Source organism: Haematobia irritans, chromosome 5, assembly GCF_050003625.1.
Source record: "Haematobia irritans isolate KBUSLIRL chromosome 5, ASM5000362v1, whole genome shotgun sequence".
Classification (NCBI taxonomy): domain Eukaryota; kingdom Metazoa; phylum Arthropoda; class Insecta; order Diptera; family Muscidae; genus Haematobia; species Haematobia irritans.
Window position 1 is genome coordinate 161,028,666 of NC_134401.1, and position 12,705 is coordinate 161,041,370.

At 34.8% G+C, this 12,705-nt stretch overlaps 1 protein-coding gene across 6 annotated transcripts in view; it reads left to right on the forward strand.

Annotated features, from left to right (window-relative positions):
- The window catches only part of LOC142237937 (uncharacterized), a 118,704-nt gene that overhangs the window by 46,039 nt on the left and 59,960 nt on the right, over positions 1-12,705 (forward strand). For all 6 annotated transcript variants that reach the window (XM_075309410.1, XM_075309409.1, XM_075309414.1 and 3 more), the window contains exons 5-7: positions 5,013-5,150; positions 12,211-12,348; positions 12,513-12,641. In XM_075309410.1, the coding sequence (XP_075165525.1) occupies positions 5,013-5,150; positions 12,211-12,348; positions 12,513-12,641 (405 nt within the window). The remainder of the gene's footprint in view (positions 1-5,012; positions 5,151-12,210; positions 12,349-12,512; positions 12,642-12,705) is intronic.

The following is a 12,705-nucleotide window of genomic DNA, read 5'->3' on the forward strand; positions in this document are numbered from 1 at the left end:
TAAAATGTTGACAAAATTTTCTATAGAAATAAAATTTTGACAAATTTCCTATAGAAATAAATTTTTGACAACATTTTCTATAGAAATAAAATTTGGACAAAATTTCCTATAATCTTATCTAAATTTTATGTCTATAGAAAATTTCATATTTCTATAGACATACAATGTAGACAACATTTTCTATAGAAATAAAATTTGGACAAAATTTTTCTATATAAATAAAATTTGGACAAAATTTTCTATATAAACATATTCTATAAAAATATTTTCTATAGAAATAAAATTTTAACAAAATTTCCTATAGAAATAAAATTTTGACAAAATTTTCCATATGAATAAAATTTTGACAAAATTTTCTATAGAAATAAAATTGTAAAAAAAATTTCGTGACCAATATAAATTTTGACAAATTTTTCTATAGAAATAAAATTGTGACAAAATTTTCCATAGAAATAAAATTTTAACAAATTTCCTTTAGAAATGAAATTTTGATAAAATTTCCTTTAGAAATGAAATTTTGACAACATTTTCTATAGAAATCAAATGTTGACAAAATTTTCTATAGAAATGAAATTTTTAAATTTCCTATAGAAATTAAATTTTCTATACATAAAAATTTAGACAAAATTTTCTATAAAAATAAAATTTTGGAAAAATTTTATTTAGAAATAAAATTTTAAAAAAATTTTCTATAGAAATGAGATTTTCACAAAATTTCTTATAATTTTATCTAATTTTTATGTCTATAGAAAATTTCATATTTCTATAGACATACAATTTAGACAAAATTTTCTATAGAAATAAAATTTGGACAAAATTTTCCATATAAATAAAATTTTGACAAAATGTGCTATAGAAACAAAATTTTAACAAAATTTTCAGTAGAAATAAAATGTTAACAAAATTTTCAATAGAAATAAAATTTTGGCAAAATTTCCTGTAGAAAATTTTCTATTGAAATACAATTTTTACAAAATTTATATCGAAATAAAATTGTTACAAAATTTTCTACAGAAATAAAATTTTGGCAAAATTTCTCATAGAACATTTTTTATAGAAATAAAATTTTGACAAAATTTTCTATAGAAAATAAAATTGGACTAAATTTTCTATAGAAATAAAATTTGGACAAAATTTTTTATCGAAAAAAAATTTTGACAAATTATTCTATAGAAATACTTTTTTGGCAAAATTTTCTATATTAATAAAATTTTGACAAAAATCTATAGAAATAAAATTTGGACAAAATTTCCTATAATTTTATCTAAATTTTATGTCTATAGAAAATTTCATATTTCTATAGACAGACAATTTAGACAAAATTTTCTACAGAAATAAAATTTTGGCAAAATTTCCTATAGAAAATTTTCTATAGAAATACAATTTTGACAAAATTTATCTATAGAAATAAAATTTGGACAACATTTTCTATAGAAATGACATTTTGACAAATTTTCCTATAATTTTATATAAATTTTATGTCTATAGAAAATGTCATATTTCTATAGATATACAATTTAGACAAAATTTTCTATAGAAATAAAATTTGGACAAAATTTTCTATATAAATAAAATTTGACACAATTTTCTATTGAAATAAAATTTTAACAAAATTTCCTATAGAAATAAAGTGTTGACAAAATTTTCTACGGAAAAAAAATTTCGACAACATTTTCTATAGAAATTAAATTTTGACAAAATTTTCTATAGAAATAAAATTTTGAAAAAAAAAATTGTTGACCAATATAAATTTTGACAAATTTTTCTATAGAAATAAAATTGTGACAAAATTTTCTATTGAAATAAAATTTTGAAAAATTTCCTTTAGAAATGAATTTTTGATCAAATTTCCTTTAGAAATGAAATTTTGACATCATTTTCTATAGGAAATTTTCTATACAATTCTGACAAAATTTATATCGAAATAAAATGTTGATAAAATTTTCTACAGAAATAAAATTGTGGCAAAATTTGCCATAGAAAACTTTTTATAGAAATAAAATTTTGAAAAATTTTATATTGAAATACAATTGTAACAAAATTTATATAGAAATAACATTTTGACAAAACTTTGTATAGAAATGAAATTTTGACAAAATTTCCTATAATTTAATCTAAATTTTATATCTATAGAAAATTTCATATTTCTGTAGACATACAATTTAGACAAAATTTTCTATAGAAATAAAATGTGGAGGAAATTTTCTATAGAAAGAAATTTTTGACAAAATTTCCTTTAGAAATGAAATTTTCTATAGATAAATTTTTAGACAAAATTTTCTGTAGAAATAAAATTTTGAAAAAATTTTCTATAGAAATGAAATTTTGACAAAATTTTCGATAGAAATGAAATTTTGACAAAATTTTCTATAGAAATGAATTTTTGACAAAATTTCCTATAATTTTATCTAAATTTTATATCTATAGAAAACTTCATATTTCTATAGACATACAATTTAGACAAAATTTTCTATAGAAATAAAATGTGGACGAAATAAAATGTTGACAACTTTTTCTATAGAAATAAAATGTTGACAAAATTTTCTATATTAGAAATGAAATTTTCTATACATAAAAATGAAATGAAATTTTCTATAGATAAATTTTTAGACAAAATTTTCTGTAGAAATAAAATTTTGAAAAAATTTTCTATAGAAATGAAATTTTGACAAAATTTTCGATAGAAATGAAATTTTGACAAAATTTTCTATAGAAATGAATTTTTGACAAACTTTCCTATAATTTTATCTAAATTTTATATCTATAGAAAATTTCATATTTCTATAGACATACAATTTAGACAAAATTTTCTATAGAAATAAAATGTGGACGAAATAAAATGTTGACAACTTTTTCTATAGAAATAAAATGTTGACAAAATTTTCTATATTAGAAATGAAATTTTCTATACATAAAAATTTAGACAAAATTTTGTATAAAAATAAAATTTTGGCAAAATTTTATTTAGAAATAAAATTTGTTCAAAGTTTTCTATAGAAATTAAATTTGGACAAAATTTTCTATAGAATTAAAATTTTGACAAAATTTTTATAGCAATAAAATTTTGACAAAATTTTCTATAGAAATAAAATTTTGACAAAATTTTCTATATAAATAAAATTTTGACAAAATTTTCTATAGAAATAAAATTTTAACAAAATTTCCTATAGAAATGAAATTTTCACAAAAACTCCTTTAGAAATGAAATTTTGAAAAAAAATTCCTATAGGAATGAAATTTCAATAAAATCTCCTATAGAAATAATATTTTGCAATTTTTTTTTGTTTGGTAGTTTTTTGGTAAAATGTTCTCCAAAGTTTGGTAGATTTTTTTTTGGCTCAAGTGGCAACCGTAAATTCAATAATATCAGCCACCATGGTTTGTATGCCCGCCATGCATACAAAGAGACATGGGTTAAGCCGCATTTCCGGCAAAATATCAAAAAATTTTGATTGGTTATTCCCTCTCAGTGATGGTGGTGACATTTTCGAATGTTTAAAAACTTTTTTAATTGGTTTCACTGCAATGTGGAATGCTATTCGGACTAGGTCCCTTGTCATTTTGGAGAAACCATATACATATTTAACTTTGGGAAGCTACCATTTGAATATGTCTTCTCAAGGGAATATGTTTCATCAAATTCGCCTAAAATTATATTATTATCAGATAATCCGCTACTAGGGGGAAAACAGGAAGCTATTATATTTAATCCATAGAGGTGGGTATTTTCAATTCGATTTTACGGCCATATATAGCTGTTAATCTAGACAACCAGCGGCTTTGTTAATTTTATCCCTTATACAAAATACAAATCCATTTCCAATTCTGAATAATTTTGCTTAAAACCTACTAAATTTTATATTCTGTGAACTTTTTGGTTTATTTTTAACCACTGTCTTTATGTTCCTAGTATCTCTTTCAGGCAATGGTGGTAGTCCATTTTGCTAACATATTTGCACTCCAGCAATAGAAAATTGTTTCCACAAGAAATACCAGTCAATTTAAAAATACAACAGTAGGAATATTCGAAACAAAGTATTTTTATGTGTTTTCTTTAGCTGTTTTTGGTATGATGGTGATCGGGGGAGTTGTTGTATATTTCGAAAGACTCTTTGACCAATAAATGTTTGACTGTCATACCACAGCATACCCTTATGGAAGTCCTTCTATGGGCTATTGTTGTGGCTTGTTGGTACTCAAACTCTAGCAGGATTGGCATACAAAAACATGGTATCAATTGGTTTAAGGACTAAACTCTCGATTATTTGCATTTACGGCAATCAACAAAAAAATAAACTACTTGGTAAAACCTTGAAAAAATATCCCTAAACCCCTCAGCATAGAACTCCAGAAATAAAACTCGTGAATAATGTTTGTGAAGTAAATATTTTCCAAAAGCAAGAAGGAAATGGAAATTGTTGCAGATTTTCGTAGCATTAGCAGCTAAGAAAAAAACAAACACAAACGAAACAACACAAGGCAATCTCCCAGGATGTGTTGTTACACTTTGCTCTGAACCATGACAAAGGATAACAAACCAGGGTCTCTGGGGTCTTTGACATAGAGCATCGTAAAAAAAATTCCAATTTTTTCACTTGAATTACAATTAAGATGGTTGTTTCTTTTCGATGTTTCTCATTTTACTGGTATCCTCGGCAGGTCCTTATCACCATACCCCTACCTTCCTGGTTTCTTTAGGTCCTCGTAGTCCTCGCTCTAGTAGTTGTAGATGAAAGCTGATGGGTTCATGATTAATAGTGGCATGATTAATGGCAAAGGCCATTGTGGTTACCATTATAAATGAATTTTTGTAGCAGTTATGCTTTTTTAATGGACATGATTTGGTGGCTCTTTGCCAGCTCTGGGACTGAAATGAAAACTGTTTGCAAAACAAAAGCAGTAAGGAAAAAATCTAAAGACAAAGCTGATTAGCAAACAAAACAAAAATGAAAAGGACAAACTTTGTAATAATTTCTCACAATTTGTTTTTATTTCTTTGTTCTTTTACACAGGCATAGCTGGACCCCGTGGTAGACCTGGGAAGCCAGGCACAAATGGAACACCTGGTATACCAGGAGTGAATGCTTATAAGGTTCAATTGAAGAATGGTACCTTCTTGAGTGATTTATTAATACCACCATCGATTGCAGGTAAGAAATTTTCATTGATTACTATTTAGGAATTAGGGGTAGCAAATTGACCCAATGGCTTCAGCTCATTTGCTAGCGTTGGCCACATTAGTGTTATATGTTATATTGTGGGATGTTTTCTGTGGCGGGAGGTGATACACTCCGTGGGTCCTCTTTCTGATTTGAGCCGAAAAAGGGCAGAAACCAGGATCATGGTATTGTTGCTTTTGAAACCAAGTTCGTTGAGTGGGTGCATTTTTGACATTACTGCGGGAGTATAGTCATACTAACTAATTGGCAGGATGCTGTTACACCAGTTGCGGATCGTTATAGTTTTTGAAATTTTTTTGCAGCCACCTCCGAACGAAAATCAAAGGCGAATCAAGGATGCAGCAACCCAAGTAACAAATCTTTATATCGATGAATACATTCCGCAGGTTGGGAGCTGTGGCCCAGTTTATGGCCTATGCATAGAGTGGCTTGTGTACGGGCAAAGGGTTTGGTATAAGAGACTCTCCACGAACTCATGCATTCTCTCCTAGATAACAGCCAAATTCGTATACTCCGCTTGCGAAAGGAGTTTCCATCGCGAGCGAGGATGCCCGCGACTGAACTATGAGTCCATACTCTTGATTAACCGACTATCCTATTTCTAACATATGAATGCCGAATGTTTTGCAATATAACGTACGCCAATGGAGACCGCTTCAGACAAACGTGAATCGTCATTATTGAGCTACTGCTAACCTCACATGTTTGTATTGTGCCGAGGAAATTCTGGTACTCTTCTATGCCGTTTGGTTTAGGTCGGCCGGTTGAATTGTCGCGGTGAGGCATGTTGAGGTTCTGCTGATCCCACAATCCGTGAACTGGGTCCAGAGATTAGTAATAAAGTCGATGATGCTGATGGGATCTCTAATAACTTTGACGATGTGTTGCGAAAAAATCTGAAAGGGTTTCACCTGAGAATTGATCAAGGATCCCTGGTAGAGTAACAAGAATAGTTATTGCTAGCATTCGAGATGCTCAAGCTCATGACACGCCCCAATTTCCCTGTACTGAATGTACCAATAGCGTCAACAGCCGTAAAGTCTAAGGTCTCTACCATCATGACGGTGATTGATCCGAAAAGATGTGCAACAGAATTTTTTGACTATCCCAAGGCTGAACAAGTATATACGGCCGTAAGTTCGGCCAGGCCGAATCTTATGTACCCTCCACCATGGATTGCGTAGAAACTTCTACGAAAAACTGTCATCCACAAATTTCAACTCACTCGGATGAAATTTGCTCCTCCAAGAGGCTCCAAAACCAAATATCGGGATCGATTTATATGGGGGCTATAAATGATTATGGACTGATATGGACCACCTTTGGCATGGTTGTTAAATAGCATATACTACCACCACGTACCAAATTTCAACCAGATCGGAGGAATTTTGCTTCTCCAAAAGGCACCGGAGGTCAAATCTGGCGATCGGTTTATATGGGAGCTATATATAATTATGGACTGATAGGAACCAATTCCTGCATGGTTGTTGGATACCGAATGGGAAGAAGTTTGCTCTTCCAAGGTGCTCCGGGGGTCAAATCTGGGGATCGGTTTATATGGGGCCTATATATAATTATGGACCAATATCGACCAATTTTTGCATGGGTGTTTGAGGTCATATATTAATATCACGTACCAAATTTCAACTGAATCAGATGAATTTTGGCCTTCCAAGTGGCTCCGGAGGTTAAATCTGGTGATCGGTTTATATGGGGCTATACATAATTATGGACCGATATGGACCAATTTTTGCATGATTGTTAGAAACCATATACTTACACCATGTACCAAATTTCAGCCGCATCGGATGAAATTTATTTCTCTTAGAGGCTCTGCAAGCCAAATCGGGGGATCGGTTTATATGGGGGCTATATATAATTATGGACCGATGTGGACCAATTTTTGCATGGTTGTTAGAGACCATATACTAACACCATGTACCAAATTTCAGCCGGATCGGATGAAATGTGCTTCTCTTAGAGGCCTCGCAAGCCAAATTTGGGAGTCCGTTTATATGGGGGCTATACGTAAAAGTGGACCGATATGGCCCATTTGCAATACCATCCGACCTACATCAATAACAACTACTTGTGCCAAGTTTCAAATCGATAGCTTGTTTCGTTCGGAAGTTAGCGTGATTTCAACAGACGGACGGACATGCTCAGATCGACTCAGAATTTCACCACGACCGAGAATATATATACTTTATGTGGTCTTAGATCAATATTTCGATGTGTTACAAACGGAATGACAAAGTTAATATACCCCCCATCCTATGGTGGAGGGTATAAAAAGCAACAAGGTGAGTCATTCCTAGCTGTCGAGATTCCCAAGCCCATAACGCGCCACAATTTACCTCAGCTGAGGTTACCGATGGTATAATAGCGTCAAGGCCTCCAAGGCGGAGGGAAAGATGATGAGATCGCTGATACTTTAGGTGACGTGGCGGTAACTGAACTGAAAAGATGTGCAAGAGAATTTGTTGATCTCGAGATTGAAAGAAAGGTAGGAAACGATCTCTTACGCCATTGGTGACGTGACGGTGGCTTATCCGAAAAGATGTGCAAGAGAAATTGTTGTAGATGTCGAGACTGAGCACCAAGGATAGTCATTCGCATCAATCGAGGGAGTTACCGATGGTATTAATACCGTCGAAGTCTCCAAAGCGAACCTCCGGATGATGTGATTTCTAAAATCTTTGTGACGATCCGAAAAGATGTGCAAGAGAATTTGTTGACTATTCCAAGGCTGAAAAAGCAACAAGGTGAGTCATTCCTAGCTGTCGAGATTCCCAAGCCCATAACGCGCCACAATTTACCTCAGCTGAGGTTACCGATGGTATTAATAGCGTCAAGGCCTCCAAGGCGGAGGGAAAGATGATGAGATCGCTGATACTTTAGGTGACGCCACGGTAACTGAGCTGAAAAGATGTGCAAGAGAATTTGTTGATCTCGAGATTGAAAGAAAAGTAGGAAACGATCTCTAACACCTTTGGTGACGTGACGGTGGCTTATCCGAAAAGATGTGCAAGAGAAATTGTTGTGGATGTCGAGACTGAGCAACAAGGATAGTCATTCGCATCAATCGAGGGAGTTACCGATGGTATTAATACCGTCGAAGTCTCCAAAGCGAACCTCCGGATGATGTGATTTCTAAAATCTTTGTGACGATCCGAAAAGATGTGCAACAGAATTGTTTGACTATCCCAAGACTGAAAAAGCAACAAGGGGAGTCATTCCTAGTTATCGAGATTCCCAAGCCCATAACGCACCTCAATTTACCTCAGCTGAAGTTACCGATAGTATTAATAACATCAAGGCCACCAAGGCGGAGGGAAAGATGATGAGATCGCTGATACTTTAGGTTACGTGACGGTAACTGAGCTGAAAAGATGTGCAAGAGAATTTGTTGATCTCGAGATTGAAAGAAAGGTGGGAAACGATCTCTTACAACTTTGGTGACGTGACGGTGGCTTATCCGAAAAGGTGTGCAAGAGAATTTGTTGTGGATGTCGAGACTGAGCAACCAGGATAGTCATTCACATCAATCGAGGGAGTTACCGATGGTATTAATACCGTCGAAGTCTCCAAGGCGAACCTCCGGATGATGTGATTTCTAAAATCTTTGTGACGGCCACTGAAGCAAAAAGATATGCAAGGGTTTCAAGTGGGAATATATTGAGGATTCCGATACTGTTAGAGAATCATTTTTATCATTCGAAGTTCCCATCACATTCCACAAGTTAACTCAGCTGAAGTTACCGATGGTAACTTGGAGGCGTCAAGGCATCCCCCGGTAGGAAAGATGATGTGATCTCTAACATGACGGTTAATTATCCGAAAAGGTGTGACATCCAGAACGAGGTCCCTAGAACTGCGACAGACATACCCAGCAAAAAAATTTGGAAGTTCTTCCAAAGGCACCAGTTTAAAAGCACTTCCAGAAGATGTACTTCCAATGATGTTCTTTATTTTAACTACACAGGAAGTTGTTTTCATTCAATTTCTTATAACATGCTTTTTTCATATTTTTAATGGGTAATTTTAACTTTTTTTGTTTCAAATTGGTTAAAACCAGTTTAAGAATTCATAAAATGGTACAAATTGTTTAAATGTTGTCGCAAAAAATTCTAATTCCAATCTGAAAAAATTGTGAATTTTTGAAAATATTTGAGGCCAAACGTGTGAGACAAGCGTTATAATCCATTAAAAATCATAAAAATTTATAAAAATTATTTATTTGACAAAATATGACAGAATTTTTTAATTTACACCCAAAACATTGAATTCGGATCACACCTAAAGAAGTGATGCAAATTCAGTGCACCGGCTGTTGAAATGGAGGACTTCCGTCCTATGATAAGCCCATGTTAAATTCATCGCTTCTGCGTCAATTTTGCACCACTTCTGGATCCAAAAAGGACATTTTCATTACTTTTTTGGCGACGCTTTTTTTGCTGGGAATTTTATGTTTGTTAAAGCAATATTTCCTGGGTTTTTGTCGCGTCGCAGTAATAATCCAAACCAGCATCTTATGGATATACAACCACCACCCAGCAACGTAAGGTTTATCTATTTAGAGCGCGAGATCCAGCGCTACAAAAGAGAGTCTCTAGACCAGATAGCATACCAGGCAGGTCTGAACTGGATTCATGAGAATATTGTAGCTAAAGCGGAAAGAAACTACAAAGTTAATCCTGTTCTCGTAGTCCGACTACCGCCCTTAGCACAGGAGGAAAGAGACCTCCCACGGCAGACTAGAATAGTTTTGGCCCAACTAGGTTAGGTTAGGTGGCAGTCCGATGTATCAGGCTCACTTAGACTATTCAGTCCATTGTGATACCACATTGGTGAACTTCTCTCTTATCACTGAGTGCTGCCCGATTTTATGTTAAGCTCAATGACAAGGGACCTCCTTTTTATAGTCGAGTCCGAACGGCGTTCCACATTGCAGTGAAATCACTTAGAGAAGTTTTGAAACCCTCAGAAATGTTACCAGTAATACTGAGGTGGGATAATCCACAGCTGAAAAAACTTTTTGGTTTTCGGTCCAAGCAGGAATCGAACCCACGACCTTGTGTATGCAAGGCGGGCATGCTAACCATTGCACCATGGTGGCTCCCAAAAATCAGACGAATGCAGCGAGCGGTCTCAGTTCCTAGCTATCAGTGATTGATACCAGTGTAACCAACATGTATCCCATCTGTAATCAAGGAACACACCTTTTGGGCAGACTTGTATTGTTGCTAAAAACGTTGGGAGCAGAAACATGATCATGAAGGCATTGGTTGTCTATATGTCGTCCCCTTATCGATTTTGCTGCTTTGTTTGGACTTATACTGGGAGTATGAGCGATACCCAATGGCGAAATCTTCAAACTGTACAAAATACTGCGTTGCGGATTTTCACTCCACAAACCTGAACAGCATCTGTAACATGAGTCCAAAATGATATCGGTGAGGCAAAACTGTGATCTCTTCACCCACCAGAACCTGATAAAGCACAGGGAGGTTAACCATCCAAATCATGCCACATACAGGAGAGTGCCAAACGAAGGAGCCAAGCTCTTTCAGTTCGACTTCAGAAAAAATATGCAGTCAATTAACCACTTGATCGACTAGGATAGTGATGAGGGAATAAAATCAGCATTGAGTGGAGCACACACGGCAGTGGTTCAGAACATTGAATAAACACCCAAACTATGCCACATCCGGGAAGGAACCAACCGATGATTCGAGCCCATTCGGTTCGATTTCAGGAAAGATATTCAGTCAATTAACCTCTTGATCGGTTATGAGGGAATAAAATCGGCATTGAGTGCGGCACACACGGCCGTGGTGTAGAACATCATCTGCTCGGTGGTTCAGAACATCATCTGCACGTTCCTCATCCGGGAAGGTACCAACCGAACGATTCAAGCCCATTCGGTTCGATTTTAGGAAAGATATTAAGTCAATTAACCTCTTGATCGGTTATGAGGGAATAAAATCGGCATTGAGTGCGGCACACACGGCGGTGGTTTAGAACATCATCTGCACGGTGGTTCAGAACATCATCTGCACGTTCCACATCCGGGAAGGTACCAACCGAACGATTCAAACCCATTCGGTTCGATTTCAGGAAAGATATTCAGTCAATTAACCTCTTGATCGGCGACGACAGTTATGAGGGAATAAAATCGGCATTGAGTGCGGCACACACGGCGGTGGTTCACAACATCATCTGCACCATGAGTCCAAAATGTTATCGGTGGGACAACAATGAGGAGGTCGCCTTGTTGTCCCACGAGTACCTGATAAAGTGTAGAGGGATAAACCGAACGAGTCAAGACCATTCGGTTGATCGGTGATGGCAGCGATGAGGGAATAAGGACATAAATGATGTTGGCACAAACGACAGCGGTTCAGAAGGCTATAGATACGACTGGCTAGATAGACTAGGTCGGTCATATCCCAGCTAAGATCTGGTACTTAAATAGTTACCTGTCCCTTCTGAATCCGGAAATCCAAGATGTTTGCCCGAATTGTGGACAATCGCCTCACATTACAAGGCATATATTCGCGTATCATGCAAAGCCAACAGATCTGACACCTACTTCACTCTTGACGCGTCTAGTAGAAGTAGCTCGCTTCCTCGAACTGGATAATCATAATCATGTTTTGTCTTTTATTTTCCCTATCGATTCCCAGGGGCTACAACAATAACAGCATTCCGTATTAGTATCAGAGTTTCTTGATCTGAATATGAGTTAATCAACTCTTAATTCAACAACTATATGGACGACAGTTATTACACATTCTTACATTATTTGGTTACAATTGCATTGCATCCTGTAAATGAAGCCTTTTGAATAATTCCATTTTAAAATAATTAAAAAAAAAAGCTACGTTATTCAAAAATCCCAATTTTCATTTATGTTGGTATTATGCCATTTATAAATGTCATAACGAATATCTGTTTTAACATGCATTTCTTTATATTCAATGAAAATTGTTGGCGTTCTCACTCCGTTTCACTTTTTTTGTTGCAGACATAAATGTGCCGCGTTCTATAGCCGTTGAAGAAGGGAAAACATTAAATGTAAGCTGTGCCGCTAGCGGTAATCCCATGCCCCATGTTGAATGGCGACGAGATGACGGTCGAACGATTAATGTTCATGGCGTTGAGAGTAAGGATATCCTCGAAACCATGCAGTGAATGTATGCCAAAGGTTATATAATCATCAATGTTGTTTCCTTTTTGTATTTCCGTTTTCTTTTATGTTTCCGCGTGGTTTGCATATTTTGCATGGTTGGCATCTCTATGTGTGTGTGTGTGTTCGTGGGGTTATAGTGTCATCCATAAGCGGCCCTTATCTGAAGTTCACCAATATCACTCGCCATCAAATGGCTGCCTATACATGCTATGCCGACAATGGTTTGGCCCCAGTGGCCAATGCAACATTTTTAATAGAAGTCCAATGTAAGTTTCCATTAGCCACAAAATGTCATGTTCTTGGAGGTGGACGAGATGTGTAATTCTCTCC